Here is a 19,994-nt window from a genome sequence, read left to right as displayed (position 1 = left end):
GCACTTTACTTCTGATACTTCTGGTCACCACCATATGGGGTTTGGTGGTGACCAGAAGTATCAGAAGTAAATTTGTTTGTTATTTCTGTGTATTTTGTCTTTCTGTTCATTTTTTCTAGATTTCTTTCATTTTTAATGAGATTTCTCAAGCCTTTTGTTGTGCTTTCATTTTTTAATTTTTTTTTAAATTGAGGTATGTATAATGAACAATTTTAGTATATAGCTTGACTAAGCAAATCTCTGTGACACCAGCTCAGCTCGGTATCCTATAATTTAACTCAATTCTGACACTGTCTACCCAGAGAGTGTCCAATCCCACAGATAAGAGCTCAGTCCCACAGGGCTGTCCCCACCCCACTTCAGATACCAGTCACAGGTCCCAATATACCCAAACATACATCCAACTTGGCTACAAACTGGAGGTTCCTGTGACTCCTTCCTTGGGTTTGATTAGTCTACTAGAGCAGCTCACAGAACTCAGGGAAACACATTATCAGTTTATTTAATAAACCTATCAGTTTATTAAAGGTTATGATAAAGGACAGATGAGCAGCCAGATGTAGAGATACACAGGGTGAGGTCTGGGAGGGTCTAAGTGCGGGACCTTCTGTCCCCAGGGAGTCGGGGTGCACCACCCTCCTGGTGCGCATTTGTTTGCCCATCTGAAGCTCCCCGAATCCCAATCCTGGGACTTTATGGAGACTTCCTCATGAAGGCACGATTAATTATTAACTCCATTTCTAGCCCTTCTCCCTTCTCTGGAGGATAGTGGGGTGGGCCATAGAAAGTTCCAAGCTCCTAATCATTGCTTGGCCTTTCTGGTAACCAGTCCCATCCAGGACCCCCACCCACAGTCTCCTCATTAGAGCAAAAGATGCTTCTAGTGCTCTTATCATTAGGAATTTACAAGTTTTAGGAGCTTTGTGCCAGGAACCAGGGACAGAGACCAATATATATAGTTTCTATTATCTCACAAATGCCTACATTTTAGGGTTGCTATAGAGATAAAGTGAGTTAATAATACTGTGCCCAGCACATAAGTGTTTTGGTTAATTCTCTGAAATTATTGTAGTATGATTAGCTGCAATTTTCTTCTGTTCACTCCATTATTTTTTTTTCCTGGTTTTTTTATTCTGCTTATTTCTATCTCTGCCTTTCATGTAAAAGGACTTTCTCAAATGTTTGGCTATCCTTAGCTTACCTGCTCATTTTTAGGGGCTGGCATTAAAGTGCTGAGTGGAAGCTCTCTGTGTGAGGGTGGAGTGTGTCAACTGGGGTGACCTAACTCCAGAAACTGAGTGGGGTGACCCAAGTCTCTCTGATAGAATTGTATGCTCTGTGAGATTAGGGTCCTATCTATTAGCTACAAGATTCCCTGCATCTAGAACACAGTACATGCTCAATAAATATTTGATGTTATTATTAAACTTCTCTGAGCCTCAGTTTTCTCATGTGAGGCTTGTTTTCCCATTTTTCTCATCTGAAAATTGGGGCTAAAAACCTTATCTGGCAAGTATTACAAACAGAGATAGTATATGTAAACACCCGGCACAGTGCTTAGTATTTAGCAGATAAGTTATAAGGGAATAGCGGAGGGGAATAAAATACGGTGGAGTAGGAAGGCAAGGCAGAAACCTCCTCCCACAGGCACACCAAGGAAGCAACTAACTGAAATACAACTAAATGCAAATAAACCTGAAAATGACCTGAAGACTGCAGAATAAACCACCTACACCTGGGGAAGAAGAGACACAGAGAAAGGTAAAGTGGCAGAGCTGCAATATTTCCAGGACCCAAGCCCTTCCCCACCTCAGCCCACAGTCAGAAGGAAGAGGAACAGAGCAGGGAAGGGACAGGTGCTCAGGAACTGCACAACTGCCCTGGAGATCGGCTCTGGGAGCATGAGTCCACATTACATCGGGTTCTGGTGATTTATGGGATCGGACACCAGGGCAGCCAGAACACTCTGGAAGCCTGAGACTCCAGCAGCTTGTGGCGGACAGGCCTGCTCCACCAGTCCCTCTGAGAACCAAAGCAGAGGCGGCAGTTTGAGAGATTTGCCAGCAGCAGGAGGGGCTAGGGTTGGATGGAGCCCTCTCCACAGCAGAAAAGGTAGGTGGGCAATACCTTCCCAGCCCTCCCTCAGTCCAACACCAACAGTTCGGGCACTCTTGGCATCCCCAGATGCTCCATCCCCCTGGCTGGGGACTCAGCCCCAAGGCACTTCCCCATGTACCACTGGCACACAAACCCACTCAGTCCAGTAGTGTCAGACTTCGCTGCCTAGTGCACAGAAAGAGGCCCTCCCAGCTTCCTGACCCTATCCCAGCCCAATTAGAGAGGCGCCTGAAGGAGCCAGCTGCCAGCATTCCTTCCACATGTCCTGCACTGCAAACTTGCCATGCCCCGCCTGCCCCAGAGCCACACAACCACCCTGCCAACCCGGTTAACCCAGCAGCTCCACTATCACAGCAGGGCAGGCAGAGGGCTGCCCTACCCACAATGATCCCAGGAGAAGTCACTGCTCTGATCACAAAGCACTGGCTGAGGCAAACCACTGGTCTCAGCAGACTGAGATAAACGACTGCTGGCAGACAGACAGGCTTCACTGCAAAGGAGAAGCAGGCACTGGAGAGTAGAGTCCTGAGCTTCTGGGCACCTCCTTCATACAGCTATTACTTTATGTGCCAGGAAGCATAGCAGATCCATCTAATAGAAGAAACAAAGAAACCCTGACAAAATGAGGTGGCAAGCGAATATGGTCCAAACAGAACTCCAGGATAAGACAAGAAAGAAGGCTAAATGAAATGGAGTTCACGAATCTTCTTGATAAAGATTTCAAAGTAACAGCCATAAATATGCTCACTGATGTGCAGAAAAGTAATGAAGATCTCAGGGAGGACTTCAACAAAGAGATACAAGAGCCATTCAGAGCTGACAAATACAGAAACTGAAATGAAATATGCAACGGAGATAAGAATAACAGAGTGCAGGGATGGAGCCAAGATGGCGGCATGACTAGAGCAGCGGAAATCTCCTCCCAAAACCACATATATTTTTGAAAATACAACAAAGAAAACTCTTCCTAAAAGAGAGACCAGAAGACACAGGACAACAGCCAGACCACATCCATACCTGCAAGAACCCAGCGCATCACAAAGGGGGGGTAAGATACAAGCCCTGGACCGGCGGGACCCGAGGCCCCTCCCCCCAGCTCCTGGCGGGAGGAGAGGAGTTGAAGGGGGAGGGAGAGGGAGCCCAGGACTGCTAAATACCCAGCCCCAGCCATCCGCACCAGAGCACAGACACAGTGCATGTGTGAGGTGCTGGAAACTAGGGAAACAGGACAATAAGACCCGTGAGCAGGTCCCTGCAGAAATTGCACCCGGGACAAAGAAAAGCAAGTGCTTTGTGGAAGTCTTAAAGGAACAGGGACCCCACTGCCGGACAGAAGTGACCTGGGACACTTAGTCCAGCAGCAGGGAATCTGGGAATCTCTGGGCACTCTAACCCCCTGGGCAGCAGGGAGCACGGAGGCCCCTAACGGAGATAAATAGCCTCAGGGCCGTTCCCCCTCCAACGCGGCTCCACCATATCGGAGCTGCAGCCGGAGGCAGGCCACGCCCACAGCAACAGCAGAGATAAACTCCATTGCAGCCGGGCAAGAATCAGAAGCCCTTTCTGCGCACAGCTGCCCAGCACAAGTCACTAGAGGTCACTGTCCTCCCAAGAGAGGAAGGCCACAAACCAACAAGAGGGGAAGTTCTTCCAGCCATCACTCGTGCCAGCTCTGCAAACTATCTCTATCACCATGAAAAGGCAAAATTACAGGCAGACCAAGATCACAGAGACAACACCAGAGAAGGAGACAGAACTAACCAGTCTTCCTGAAAAAGAATTCAAAATAAAAATCATAAACATGCTGACAGAGATGCAGAGAAATATACAAGAGCTAAGGGATGAAGTCCAGAGGGAGACTACAAATGCCAGAAAGGAGATTACAGAAGTGAAACAAACTCTGGCAGGATTTATAAGCAGAATGAATAAGATGCAAGAGGCCACTGATGGAATAGAAACCAGAGAACAGGAACGCATAGAAGCTGGCACAGAGAGAGATAAAAGGATCTCCAGGAATGAAACAATATTAAGAGAACTGTGTGACCAATCCAAAAGGAACAATATCCATATTATAGGGGTACCAGAAGAAGAGAGAGGAAAAGGGATAGAAAGTGTCTTTGAAGAAATAATTGCTGAAAACTTCCCCAAACTGGGGAAGGAAATAATCGAACAGACCATGGAAATACACAGAACTCCCAACAGAAGGGACCCAAGGAGGACAACACCAAGACACACAAGAATTAAAATGGCAAAGATCAAGGACAAGGAAAGAGTTTTAAAGGCAGCTAGAGAGAAAAAGGTCACCTATACAGGAAAACCCATCAGGCTATCATCAGACTTCTCAACAGAAACCTTACAGGCCAGAAGAGAATGGCATGATATACTTAATGCAATGAACAGAAGGGCCTTGAACCAAGGATACTGTATCCAGCATGATTATTATTTAAATATGAAGGAGGGATTAAACAATTCCCAGAAAAGCAAAACTTGAGGGAATTTGCTTCCCACAAACCACCTCTACAGGGTATTTTAGAGGGACTGTTCTAGATGGGAGCACTCCTAAGATTAAACAGATGTCACCAGAGAAAATAAAATCACAGCAAAGAAAGCAGACCACCCAAATACTAACTAAAGGCAAAAAATAAAATCAACTACCAACTAAAAGCAGTTAATGGAAACACGAAAGACCACAGAATAAAACAACCAACATATAAAGAATGGAGGAGGAGGAATAAGAAGGGAGAGAAATAAAGAATCATCAGATTGTGTTTATAATAACTGAATAAGAGAGTTAAGTTAGACAGTTAGATAGTGAAGAAGCTACCCTTGAACCTTTGGTAACCACGAACCTAAAGCCTGCAATGGCAATAAGTACATATCTTTCAATAATCACCCTAAATGTATATGGACTGAATGCACCAATCAAAAGACACAGAGTAATAGATTAAAAAAGCAAGACAAATCTATATGCTGCTTATGAGAGACTCACCTCAAACCCAAAGACATACACAGACTGAAAGTCAAGGGATGGAAAAAGATATTACATGCAAACAACAGGGAGAAAAAATCAGGTGTTGCAGTACTTGTATCAGACAAAATAGACTTCAAAACAAAGAAAGGAACAAGAGATAAAGAAGGACATTACATAATGATAAAGGAGTAAGTCCAACAAGAGGATATAACCATTATAAATATATATGCACCCAATACAGGAGCACCAACATTTGTGAAACAAATACTAACAGAATTAAAGGAGGAAATAGAATACAATGCATTCGTTCCAGGAGACTTTAACACACCACTCATTCCAAAGGACAGATCCATCAGTCAGAAAATAAGTAAGGACACAGAAGCACTGAACAACACACTAGAACAGATGGACTTAACAGACATCTACAGAACTCTATAACCAAAAGCAGCAGGATACACATTCTTCTCAAGTGCACAGGAACATTCTCCAGAATAGACCACATACTAGGTCACAAAAAGGGCCTCAGTAAATTCCAAAAGACTGAAATTCTACCAACCAACTTTTCAGACCACAAAGGTATAAAACTAGAAATAAATTCTACAAAGAAAACACAAAAGGCTCACAGACACATGGAGGCTTAACAACGTGCTCCTAAATAATCAATGGATCAATGAACAAATTAAAAGAGAGATCAAGGAATATATGGAAACAAATGAAAACACAACACAAAGCCCCAACTTCTGCGGGACACAGCAAAACCAGTCTTAAGAGGAAAGTATATAGCGATCCAGACACACTTAAAGAAGGAAGAACAATCCCAAATGAATGGTCTAACATCACAATTATCAAAACTGGAAAAAGAAGAACAAATGAGGCCTAAAGTCAGCAGAAGGAGGGACATAATAAAGATTAGAGAAGAAATAAACAAAATTGAGAAGAATAAAACAATAGAAAAAAATCAATGAAACCAAGAGCTGGTTCTTTAAGAAAATAAAGAAAATAGATAAGCCCCTAGCCAAACTTATTAAGAGAAAAAGAGAATCAACACACATCAACAGAATCTGAAATGAGAATGGAAAAATGACAACAGACTCCACAGAAATACAAAGAATTATTAAAGACTACTATGAAAACCTATATGCTAACAAGCTGGAAAACCTAGAAGAAATGGACAACTTCCTACAAAAATACAACCTTCCAAGACTGACCAAGGAAGAAACACAAAAGTTAAACAAACCAATTACAAGCAAAGAAATTGAAACGGTAATCAAAAAACTACCCAAGAACAAAACCCCCGGGCCAGATGGATTTACCTCGGAATTTTATCAGACATACAGAGAAGACATAATACCTACTCTGCTTAAAGTTTTCCAAAAAACAGAAGAGGAGGGAATACTCCCAAACTCATTCTATGAAGCCAACATCACCCTGATACCAAAACCAGGCAAAGACCCCACCAAAAAAGAAAATTACAGAGCAATATCCCTGATGAATATAGATGCAAAAATACTGAATAAAATATTAGCAAACCGAATTCAAAAATATATCAAAAGGATCATACACCGTGACCAGGTGGGATTCATCCCAGGGAAGCAAGTATAGTACAACATTCGAAAATCCATCAACATCATCCACCACATCAACAAAAAAGGACAAAAACCACATGATCATCTCCATAGATGCTGAAAAAGCATTTGACAAAATTCAACATCCATTCATGAAAAAACCTCTCAGCAAAATGGGTATAGAGGGCAAATACCTCAATATAATAAAGGTCATATATGATAAACCCACAGCCAACATCATACTGAACAGTGAGAAGCTGAAAGCTTTTCCTCTAAGATCAGGAACAAGACAGGGATGCCCACTCTCCCCACTGTTATTCAACAGTACTGGAGGTCCTAGCCACAGCAATTAGACAAAACAAAGAAATACAAGGAATCCAGATTGGTAAAGAAAAAGTTAAACTGTCACTATTTGCAGATGACATGATATTGTACATAAAAAACCCTAAAAACTCCAATCCAAAACTACTAGAACTGACATCGGAACACAGCAAAGTTGCAGGATACAAAATTAACACACAGAAATCTGTGGCTTTCCTATATCCTAACAATGAACCAATAGAAAGAGAAATCAGGAAAACAACTCCACAATTGCATCAAAAAGAATAAAATACCTAGGAATAAACCTAACCAAAGAAGTGAAAGACCTATACCCTGAAAACTACAAGACACTCTTAAGAGAAATTAAAGGGGACACTAACAAATGGAAACTCATCCCATGCTCTTGGCTAGGAAGAGTTAATATCATCAAAATGGCCATCCTGCCCAAAGCAATCTACATATTCAATGCAATCCCTATCAAATTAACAGCAACATTCTTCAACAAACTGGAACAAATAGTTCAAAAATTCATATGGAAACACCAAAGACCCCGAATAGCAAAAGCAATCCTGAGAAGGAAGAATAAAGTGGGGGGGATCTCACTCCCCAACTTCAAGCTCTACTACAAAGCCATAGTAATCAAGACAATTTGGTACTGGCACAAGAACAGAGCCACAGACCAGTGGAACAGATTAGAGACTCCAGACATTAACCCAAACATATATGGTCAATTAATATTTGATAAAGGAGCCATGGACATACAATGGCGAAACGACAGTCTCTTCAACAGACGATGCTGGCAAAACTGGACAGCTACATGTAAGAGAATGAAACTGGACCACTGTCTAACCCCATACACAAAAGTAAATTCAAAATGGATCAAAGACCTGAATGTAAGTCATGAAACCATAAAACTCTCAGGAAAAAACATAGGCAAAAATCTCTTAGACATAAACATGAGTGACCTCTTCTTGAACATATCTCCCTGGGCAAGGAAAACAAAAGCAAAAATGAACAAATGGGACTATATTAAGCTGAAAAGATTCTGTACAGCAAAAGACATCATCAATAGAACAGAAAGGTACCCTACAGCATGGGAGAATATATTTGTAAATGACAGATCCGATAAAGGCTTGACATCCAAAATATATAAAGAGCTCACACACCTCAACAAACAAAAAACAAATAATCCAATTTAAAAATGGGCAGAGGAACTGGACAGTTCTCCAAAAAATAAATTCAGATGGCCAACAGACACATGAAAAGATGTTCCACATCACTAATTATCAGAGAAATGCAAATTAAAACCACAATGAGATATCACCTCACACCAGTAAGGATGGCTGCCATCCAAAAAACAAACAACAAATGTTGGCAAGGTTGTGGAGAAAGGGGAACCCTCCTACACTGCTGATGGGAATGTAAATTAGTTCAAGAAAGCAGTATGGAGGTTCCTCAAAATGCTCAAAATAGACTTACCATTTGACCCAGGAATTCCACTCCTAGGAATTTACCCTAAGAATGCAGCACTCCAGTTTGAAAAAGACAGATGCACCCCTATGTTTATTGTAGGACTATTTACAATAGCCAAGAATTGGAAGCAACCTAAGTGTCCATCAGTAGATAAATGGATAAAGAAGATGTGGTACATATACACAATGGAACATTATTCACCTATAAGAACAAATCCTACCATTTGCAACAACATGGATGGAGCCAGAGGGTATTATGCTCAGTGAAATAAGCCAAGTGGAGAAAGAGAAATACCAAATGATTTCACTCATTTGTGGAGTATAAGAACAAAGGAAAAACTGAAGGAACAAAACAGCAGCAGAATCACAGAACCCAAGATTGGACTAACAGGTACCAAAGGGAAAGGGACTTGGAAGGATGGGTGGGTAGGGAGGGATAAGGGGGGGGAGAAGAAAGGGGGCATTATGATTAGCATGCATAATGGGGGGGTGGGAGAAAGGGGAGGGCTGTGCAACACAGAGAAGACAAGTAGTGATTCTACAACATTTTGCTATGCTGATGGACAGTGACTGTAATGGGGTTTGTGGTGGGGGGGACTTGGTATAGGGGAGAGCCTAGTAAACATAATATTCTTCATGTAATTGTAGATTAGTGATAACAAAAAAAAAAAAAGAGAAAGAAAAGGGAGATTACTCCCTGATAGGATAAAACTAACTGCAAATCAATGATTAATGCATGCTTTACATATCCTTAATTTTGATCTTTCAAAGGATGTCAGATGATCAGTTATGGAAGTACATTTTTCTGATAATATTCCTTTCTCTTAAAAAAAAAAGCAGTTCCTGTGTGGTGATCACCAATAGGTTCTTCACAATGGTATAAAGGTCATATCAAAGTGTGGGCAAAGGGTTTGTTTGTGTTTATACAGAGGATCAAAGCCTAATTTGGCTACACAGAAAACGAATTAAGATACGATATGAAGAACTTCCAACATCAACATCCTCTGGAAGAGTCATTCCAGAAGATGAACATAAAAAAACTTCAACAAAGATCCTGGCGCTGCTGCAGTTGTAGCTGCAGTCATCCCACCGGTTCCTGGACTTGCCATTGGAATGAAGAAGGAGATATCTAAGCTGGCCTGTGCATACAGTAAAACAACAAATTTGAGTGGCTCTATACTGTCGGAACTCAACCAAGAATTAGGAGAAGTGCAAGTTGCTGTGCTCCAAAATCGTGTGACTATAGACTATCTACTGTTAAAAGAACACATGGGATGTGAACAGTTCCCAGAAATGTGTTGTTTTAATTTGTCTGATTTTTCTCAAACTATTCAAATTCAGTTAGACAATATCCATATCATTGATAAGTTTTCACAAATGCCTAGGGTACCTAACTGGTTTTCTTGGTTTCACTGGATATGGCTGGTAATTGTAGGTCTGCTTTGGTTATGTAGCTGTATTCCTATTATGTTAATGTATGTGCACAATTTAATTAGTAGTTTAAAACCTATACATGCTTATGTTACTCTACAAGAAGATATGCCAAAGAAATAATCAATCTTCCCACGTTTTCTTCCGTCTGCTACTTCCATAGCTTTTCTTCTTCCTTCCTAATTACAATCCTTTAGTAGAATTAGTGCCTCATATCGAAAATTACCAAGTATCATAATTCTTCCAAGTGGTAAAGATACCTCAAGACAAATGTTAGGCATAGAAGCCACAGGGCATAAATCTGCAAAGAAGTAAAAAGCTAACCTTTTCAAAGAATATTGCTTCTCTCTCTCTCACTTACCAACTTTACATTTCCCTGTATGGCCCCGGAAGATGACTGGTTAGCCAGAGACAGGTAAGATTCCTCAAGGGAGGAACAACCTAAGACAGGCACAGTCGCAGGGGGGCCATCAGGAGAGAAATTGGGGACCAACAGAGGGGAGGCTCTCACCCCCCGTTTTGAGAGAAATCTTCTACATCTATGGATGTTTTGTTGCCCATGTCTAGTTTGGATTAATACTTAGTCTATAGGCACTGACCTGATCATCTACATTTGCCCTCTTACAGCACTAAATTATGTTTTCTACCTTTATCTTGCATCTACCCACCACTTCAGCATTTTATTTAAAAAAATAATAATAATAATAAGGGAGAAATGTGGGATTCACATATAAATCAAGTATAAAAATCAAACAAATAATCATATCTGACTTGTTTATAGTTCATGATGCATGATCAAAACCGTAAGTTTCTGTGATATGATTGTCCTTGCACTGTTCACCATGTAAGAACTTATTCACTATGTAAGACCTTGTTCACCATGTAAGAACTTGTTATGCTTCAGAAGATTGGAGACTGTTGAGAATTAGGCTTGGGGTTGATTAATGATTGTGCATTGAGTCCCCTATACAGAATTTTATTGTTGTTAAATAACAGAGTGCTGCAAGCAGAGAAGAAAATCAGTGAGATGGAAATTTGAGAAAAAGAGCACAAAAAAGCCAAGGAACAGAGAGAAAAGAGAATCTCTAGGAATGAAAGAATGATGAGAGAACTGTGTGACCATCCAAACAAAACAATATTCACAACAGGGGTACCAGAAGGAGAAGAGAAAGACAAAGGGATAGAGAGTCTGAGGAAATAATTTTTGAAAACTTCACAATCTGGGGAAGAAAACAGCTAGCTACTCAGGTCATAGAATCACAGAGAGACCTATAACAAAGAGCACCCCAGGAAGACAACACCAAGACATATAATAATTAAAATGACAAAAGATTAAGGATAAGAAGAGAGTATTGCCACAGCCAGAGAGAGAAAAGATTACTGTAAGGGAAACCCATCAGGCTAAGAGCAGACTTCTCAGAAGAAACTTTACAGGCTAGAAGGGAGTGGCATGATATACTTAATATATTGAAACAGAAGGACCTTCAACCAAGAATCCTCTACCCAGCAAGATTATCATTTAAATCTGAAGGAAAGATTAAACATGTTCCATATAAACAAAGGCTGAAGGAATTTATAACCACTAAACTGGCATTATAGGATATGTTAAAGGAACTCTTGTAGATGAAAATGTTCTTAAGCCTAAACAGTTTTCACCAGTGAAAATAAACCCACAGTAAAGGTAGTAGACCAATTACCTACCAAACAACCATGAAATGAAAACAAAAGTAGTAAAACCAACTACACACAAAATCAGTCAAGGGATACACCAGAAATACAGATTATGACATCTAATACATAAACAGTGGAAAAGGAAGAAGAAAAAAAGTACTTTTAGACTGTGTTTGAAAAAGAGCAATCATCAACTTAATATAGACTGTTATTCATTCAGGAAGCTATCCTTGAACCTTCGGTAGCCACAAACCTAAAACCTATCATAGATATACAAAAATTTTAAAAAGAGAAATCCAATCACAACACTAAAGAATAACATCCAATAACAAGAGAAGAGCATAAAAGAGAAAGAAATGGAGAGGAGCTATAAACACAACCAGAAAATAATTAATAAAATGGCAATAAATACGTATCTATCAATAATCACCTTAAAGGCAAATGGACTGAATGCACCAATGAAAAGACAGAGAGTGGCAGAATGGATAAAAAACAAGATCCATGTATATCCTGCCTACGAGAGACTCATTTCAGACCCAAACACATACACAGAAAAAAAGTGAAAGGTTGGAAAAGATATTTCATGGAAATAATAGGGAGAAAAGAGCAGGAGTTGCAGTACTTGTATCAGACAATATAGATTTCAAAACAAAGAAAAGTAAAAGACAAAGAAGGACATTACTAATGATAAAGGGGTCAGTCCAACAAGAGGACATAACCATTATAAATACCTATGCACCCAACATAGGAGCACCTAAATATGTGAAACGAATACTAACAGAATTAAAGAAGGAAATAGACTGCAACACATTGATTTTCGGAGATTTTAACACACCACTCACACAAATAGACAGAGTAACCATACAGAAAATAAGTAAGGAAACAGAGGCACTGAACAACACATTAGATCATATGGACTTAACAGACATCTACAGAACATTCCACCCAAAATCAGCAGGATACATATTTTTCTCAAGTGTACATGGAATGTTCTCTAGAATAATCACATACTAGGCCACAAAAAGAACCTCAGTGAACTAAAAAACACTGAAATTATATCAAGCAACTTCTCAGACCACAATGGTATGAAACTAGAAATAAACTACACAGAGAAAACAAAAAAGCCTATGAACCTGTAGAGGCTAAACAACATGTTTCTAAATAATCAATGAATTAATGAACAAATGAAAACAGAAATCAAGCAATCCATGGAGACAAATGAAAACAAAAATACAACAGTCTAAAATATGTGGGATGCCATTCTAAAAGGGAAGCATACAGCAATACAGGCCCTACCTCAAGAAACAAGAACAATCCCAAATATACAGTTTAAACTCACAATTAAATAAACTAGAAAAAGAACAAGTGAAACCCAAAGCCAGTAGAAGGAGGGACATAATAAAGATCAGAGCAGAAATAAATAGAGAAGAATAAAAGAGAAATAAATCAATGAAACGAATAGCTGATTCTTTGAGAAAATAAACAAAACAGATAAACCCCAGCCAGACTTATAAAGAAAGAGAGGACACAAACAAAATCAGAAAGAGGAAGAGTTACAATGATTACCACAAAAACACCAAGAATTATTAGTGAATTCTATGAGAAATTATATGTCAATAAATTGGACTACCTAGAAGAAATGGACAAATTCATAGAAAAATATAATTTTCCAAGATTGACCCAGAAGAAATAAAATCTGAGCAGTCCGTGTACCAACAATGGCACTGAATTGATAATCAAAAACTCCCAACAAACCAAAGACCAGACCAGATGGCTTCATAGATGAATTCTGTCAAACATTTAAAGAGCTAATATCCATCCTTCTTAAAATATTCTAAAAAGTAGGAGGGAATACTTCCAAACTCATTCTATGAGGACAGCATCATCTAATACCAAAACCAGACAAAGAACACTACAAAAAAAGAAAATTGAAAATTATACACCAATGACCCTGATAAGCACAGATGCAAAAATCCTCAACAAAATATTAGCAAAACAAATTTAAAAATACATCAAAAGGATTATCCATTATGACTAAGTGGGATTTATTCCAGGGATGCAAGGATGTACAATATTCATAAATCAAGCACCATCATACACATTAGAAAAAAGGATAAAAACCACATGATCATTTCCATAGATGCTGAAAAAGCATTTAACAAAATTCAGAATCCATTCATGATAAAAATTCCTCATAGAATAGGTTTAGAGGGAACATACCTCAACATAATAAAGGCTGTGATAATATATGACAACCAACAGCTAACATCATATTCAATGGTAAAAAGCTGACAGCTTTTCCTCTATGATCAGGAATAAGGATGTCCACTCTCACTATTTTTATTCAAAATATTACCAGAAGTCCTAGCCACAGAGATAAAAGACATCCAAATTGGTAAAGAAGTTAATCTGTCACTGTTTAGATGACATGATATTATACATAGAAAACCCTGAAATCTCCACCTAAAATATATTAGAAGAACCGAATTCAGCAAAGTTGTAGGATACAAAATTAATACACAGAAATCTGTTGTGTTCCTATATACTAATAATGAACTAGCAGAAGGAGAAATCAGGAAAACAATTCCATTTACAATTGCATCAAAAAATAATAAAATGACTAGGAATAAACCTAACCAAGGAGGTGAAAGACCTGTATGTACTCTGAAAACCATAAGATATAAATGAGAGAAATTAAAGAAGACACCAATAAATGGAAATGTATCCCATACTCATAGATAGGAAGAATTAATATTGTCAAAATGGCCAACCTGCCCAAAGAAGTTTACAGATTCAATGAAATCCCTATCAAAATATCAATGGCACTTTTCAAAGAACTAGAACAAATAATTCTGTAATTCATATGGAACCACAAAAGACCCTGAATAGGCAAAGCAATCCAGAGAAGGAAGAACAAAGCTGGGGGAATCATGTTGCCTGATTTCAAGCTCTACTATGAAGCTACAGTAATCAAAACAGTATGGTACTGGAACAAGAACAGACCCAGAGATCAATGGAACAGAATACAGCCCACATATAAACCCATGAATATGGTCAATTAATATACAATAAAGAAGCCAATGTAATAATATACAATGGGAAAAGACAGCCTCTTCAATAACTAGTGTTGGGAAACCTGGACAGCTACATGCAGGAGAATAAAGGTGAATTACAGTCTAACGCCATACAAAAAAACTAAACTTGAAATGGATTAAAGACCTGAAACCATAAAATTCTTAGAAGAAAACACTCAAAAACTTCTTGAAGATAAGCATGAGTAATTTTTTCCTGGACACATGTCCTCAGGCAAGGGAAACAAAAAATGAACAAGTGGGACTCCATCAAACCAAAAAGCTTCTGCACAGGTAAGGACACCATTGGCAGAATAAAAAGGGATCCTACAGTGTGGGAGAATATATTCATAAACAACTCATCTGATAAGGGGTTAACATCCAAAATATATGAAGAACTCATACGTCTCAACACCCAAAAAGTAATTACCCCATTAGGAAATGGGCAGAGACCCTGAACAGACACTTCTCCAAAGACGAAATACAGACGGCCAACAGGCACATGAAAAGATACTCACTCCACATTGCTAATCATCAGGAAAATGCAAATCAAAACTGCAATAAGATATCACCTCACACCAGTTATAATTGCCACTACCCAAAAAAAACAATAAGTAACAAGTGCTGGCAAAGATGTGGAGAATTGGGAACCCTACTACAGTGTTGGTAAGAATGGAAATTGTTACAACCACTGTGGAAAGCAGTATGGAGGTTTCTCAGAAAACTAAAAATAGAAATACCATTTGACCCAGTCATTCCACTTCTAGGAATTTACCTGAAGAAAACAAAATCCCTGCTTCAAATAGATATATGCACCCCTATGTTTACTGCAGCACTATTTACAATAGCCACGATATGGAAGCAACTTGTGTCCATCAGCAAATGAATGGATAAAGAAGATATGGTACATTACACAACAGAATATTTTTCAGCCATAAAAAAAAAACCCTGCCATTTGCAACAACATGGATGGATCTAGCAGGTATTATGCTAAGTGAAATAAGCCAGGTGGATAAAGACAAATATCTAATGATTTCACTTTTTTGTGGTATATAAAACAAAAACAAAATGAACGAAATAGTAGTAGACTCACAGACATTGAGAAGTGACTGGGTGACCATGGGGGAGGAGTTGGGGTGAGTAGGTGGGCAGGTGAAGGGTGTAAAGGTACAAAATCTCAATCATAATATAAGCTGGTCACAGTGATGGTAGTACAGCATGGAGAACATAGCCAGTGATTCTGTAACATCTTCCTATATTGACAGTAACTGCATTAGAAGGGGTGAGGATTTCATAATAGGGATAACTGTTGAACCCACTGTGCTGTATATTTGAAACCAATATAAGACTGTTTACCAACAATACTTCCAACTTTAAGAATGGGAATAATAATAACAGGTAGTAATAATTACCATCATTATTATTTCCAGGGACATCAAGGCAGCTGCTTCATGACCATTTGTGGTCATCACTTGCCCCACTCAATATAGAGGCAAAGCACGGTACCTGGTGAGAGGCTACTTATTATAGTACAAGTCAACAAAGCAAGGAGAGGGCTCAAGATAAAAGCCCTTGACGTTCAATGTGTAGCAAGTACAAGATAGACACTGACTTTAGTTGTGACTGAGAGTCAAGAAGATGGGTTATGATGCTGTCACCAACTAGCTCTGTAGAAGGGCCACTGCCATGGAATGCTTGTCCACTGCCCTGTTCAGTCCGCTGTAAGCAGCGTAGCAGAGAAGGCACTGTTGGAGGTTAAGCAGTGTCCCAAGCCCTGCCCCCACAAACCCAGGCACTCTACCTAGACAGCAGGCAGGCTGATAGATTGTTTCTTTTGGACCAGAATTTTTTAAAGTAACATATGCCTACAGTTCTTAAAAAAAAAATCACCCAGTACAAAAGGTGTAAATGCAGAAGTTAGCATTTCTATCACTCCCAAACCTTCAGGCAGATTATTTTCAGAAATAAGCAGTTATGTCTTACAGAGCCTTTCATACACATAAAAGAATATGTGCATATTTATTCCCAGATGGGATCATAAATGTTCTGAAACTCACTTTTTCCCTTTATTCATCCTGAATATTTTTGGATATCAGTATATGCAGATTTACCTCATTTTTAACAACTGCCTTATTCATCTAGATAATGTAATAGATAAGCACCCAGATCTGTATGGCTTGGCGTAATTCAAGTTTCTTATTTACCTAAATCCAGTAGGTAGTAGGCTGTGGGGGGAGGGGGGGTGGCTGGGGGGAGTTGTTCTGATCCTTAGCACTTATTCAGGGATGCAGGATGATCAAGGACCTGCCAACTTCAACATGTGACTTCCACACAATTGGTGGCTTGTAAGGTCACCCTGGGTGTTAACATCTAGCCAGCAGATGGGGAACAAGAGTGTGGAGAAAGGTGAGGTTTGCTTTAAATGACCCAGGCCTTCAAGTGACATGTATCATTTCTGTCCATATTCCATTGGCCAGAATTAGATTCCCTGCCTGCCCTAGACTGGTAGTAGGAAATGTCCTAGCTGGACAGCTGCCTCCTACAAGTCAACACTATGGAGGGGAGCACAAAGCTTTGATGGGCAGTTAGCTCTGCCACAGATGCACCGCAGGAATACATCTGCATTTATTTAAGCTTCAGAAGGCTGGTGTTCCTTTTCTTTCTTCTGCTTTTCTATTTTATTTTTATTTTTATTTTTTTTGTCAAAGGCAAGTTTTCGAAGTGTGGACAACTATTACCTGGTAAAAATGAAAAAATTAGAAAATGGACACCTCACCTATAGAATTACACAGGGGTTCAGACTTGGTGGGGGTAGGGAGGAGACACTATCGATGAAAGCTTTTAAAGAATGCAGTCTAAGGATGTTTTCTGATGAATTAGCAGTTAACTGCTCACACTGTATGTAAGAGGATTATTTATAATAGTGACACACTGTAGGCAACCTAGATGCCCAATAATAGGGAGACCTGTTTAAATTGTGATATTCATATAAGTGATGACTACGCAGGTGTTTCAAGTAATTGCTAGATACCTGCAAACATAAATGTCCATGTTAGGATAAACATAAGACTCCTACTAAACAGTGTAAATAATTTTAAAAAATACATTTCTTGCAGCAAAAAGGCTGGAGGACATAAACATATTTACATGTTTATGGTATTTATCCCAGGTAGAATAACTGTGGATGTTTTTCACTTTCTTCTTTCACACCTTTATGTAATGCCTCAGTGTTTCATCATTAGTGAAACTATTTTCAGCTTGAAATGAAAAACAAAAAATGCAGATAAACGGGATTGTGATTAAGTGATTGCAAACAAGTATGTGAACCAGACCTGGCGTCCCAGGCCCTGTCACCAGACACTCAAGTTGCTCTTGTGAGCACTTCTCTCTGTTGAGGTGACTGGCTTTTGTCCCTGCATCCCCCAGCTATAACGGGAAGAGAGGACAGGCCCCACAGCAGTCAGCAGCAGCCCCACAGGCCGCTGGTCTACATGGGGAACACCATCAGGACCCTCGCGGCCTTCATCCCTGCCGACCGCTGCCAGAACTACATGGTCAAAGAGTTCAGGGAGATGCCAATGGACAAGATGGTGGACCTGAGCGGGAGCCAGCTGCGCCGGTTCCCTGTGCTTGTGTGCTCCTTCCATGAGCTGGTCAAGCTCTACCTGAGCGACAACCACCTCAACAACCTGCCTCCGGAGCTGGAGCAGCTGCAGAACCTGCAGATTCTGGCCCTGGATTTCAACAACTTCAAGGTTCTGCCCCAGGTGGTGTGCACCCTGAAGAAGCTCTGCACCCTCTACCTGGGAAACAACAGACTCTCCCACCTCCCCTGGGAGCTGAGCCTGCTCCACAACCTCCGGACCCTCTGGCTGGAGGCCAACTGCCTCACCCAGCTGCCAGATGTGGTCTGTGAGCTGAGCCTCCTGAAGACTCTGCATGCCGGCTCCAATGCCCTGCGTGTGCTGCCAGCCCAGCTGCAGTGCCTCCAGGAACTGAGGACCATCTGGCTCTCAGGCAACCTGCTGACAGACTTCCCCGCTGTGCTCCTTCACATGCCCTTCCTGGAGGTCATTGACGTGGACCGGAACAGCATCCGCTATTTCCCCAGCCTAACCCACTTGTCAAGTCTGAAGCTGGTCATCTATGACCACAATCCCTGCAGGAATGCACCCAAGGTGGTCAAAGGCGTGCGCCGTGTGGGAAGATGGGCAGAGGAGACGCCAGAGCCTGATCCCAGAAAAGCCAGGCGCTATGCACTGGTCAAGGAAGAAAGCCAGGAGACGCTGGTACCTGCCTTGCCTCTTCCACTTCCTTCTCCCAACTCCTGAGGAGCTTCTGTTGTCAGTTAATGCCAAGGACCCAACTCCAGAGTCTTCCGTAGACCTCTCTACTGAAGTGCAAAGCATTGCTCTGGGACATTTGGGGTGCCTCTGTCAGCAAGGGATGAGTCAGATGAAATGCTTAAAGCACACCAAGAAAAGTTTCTGGTCAACCTCTCTCCCAAAGGGCGTTGTGTGCAACAGGTACCATGACTTCTTCACAAGAAAAGTAGCCTCTCCAAGCAGCTGTTTCCAAACGCTGAAGAGCAAGAAGGGCTGGGACATTTTGGCCTCCTCCACTCTCCACAAGTGTCTGGTCATGAGGCTCATAAGCTCAAATAAGGTATTTGCCACAGAACTCATCAAAAAGTCCAGCCTTTGCAGAACATATTTCTTTACTATAAATGACTAGAATAACGTATTACTAACTTAAGCCACTTAAAAAGGACATTTCTATGTAGTCAGATTCACAGGAAAACTGTTGCTGCAAAGGCTCAAGATGAAGTTTCCCCTCCATTTAGTAAATGCTGAGAAGACCCCTGGTGGACAATGCCTCCTGTGGAGTCCAGCTGCCACTTTGAACTTGACAGTGGCTCCCTAAAGGATTTGCCCTATGGTTTGCTCTCAACGGTTTATGTTACTGACAATGCTAGAAATCATCTAGAAAGGAGACATGTCTTTGGCAATGGATCTCATTAAAATTAAGCCTAGTTGTAATCCTGACTGCCAAGAGCCATTCTGTTTATTCACAATAATGAAGCAGAGCTAAACTGAATGTCCTTCCATGGAAGGAAACCACCTTTCCAGAGTTCTATTAAGTTAGAGGTAGTAGCTGAGAAATTGTCCACTTCAAACAAGTATTTGGAAATTTGAACTGCAAGTTGTGGTTTACATAGGAAGCTTCTGCCTCTAACCTCAGGATCTCAGCCTTTGTTCTACTATTTTGGTTTAAGTAGGGTCATTCGATGGTGTGTATAAACCTAGATATTTTTCAGCTATTATTTTTTTTTTAAGATTGTGAATTGTGACCTTTTCTTCTTCCCATGAATGGA

At 40.4% G+C, this 19,994-nt stretch overlaps 1 protein-coding gene across 1 annotated transcript; it reads left to right on the top strand.

The window, feature by feature from the left end:
- Positions 1–14,193: 14,193 nt before the first annotated feature.
- LRRC10 (leucine rich repeat containing 10) lies at positions 14,194–19,940 on the top strand. Its single transcript, XM_017673726.3, has one exon. The coding sequence runs from the start codon at positions 18,112–18,114 to the stop codon at positions 18,949–18,951; it is 840 nt and encodes a 279-aa protein (XP_017529215.3). The 5' UTR covers positions 14,194–18,111; the 3' UTR covers positions 18,952–19,940.
- The last annotated feature ends 54 nt before the right edge of the window (positions 19,941–19,994 follow it).

This window comes from Manis javanica, chromosome 10 (assembly GCF_040802235.1).
Source record: "Manis javanica isolate MJ-LG chromosome 10, MJ_LKY, whole genome shotgun sequence".
Taxonomy (NCBI): Eukaryota; Metazoa; Chordata; class Mammalia; order Pholidota; family Manidae; genus Manis; species Manis javanica.
The sequence above is the reverse complement of the archived record's forward strand: the minus strand, read 5'-3'. Positions and strand labels throughout refer to the sequence as shown.

Excerpts from the sequence above, each read along its gene's own strand:
- LRRC10 (XM_017673726.3), top strand. The coding sequence starts at position 18,112 with ATGGGGAACACCATCAGGACCCTCGCGGCCTTCATCCCTGCCGACCGC.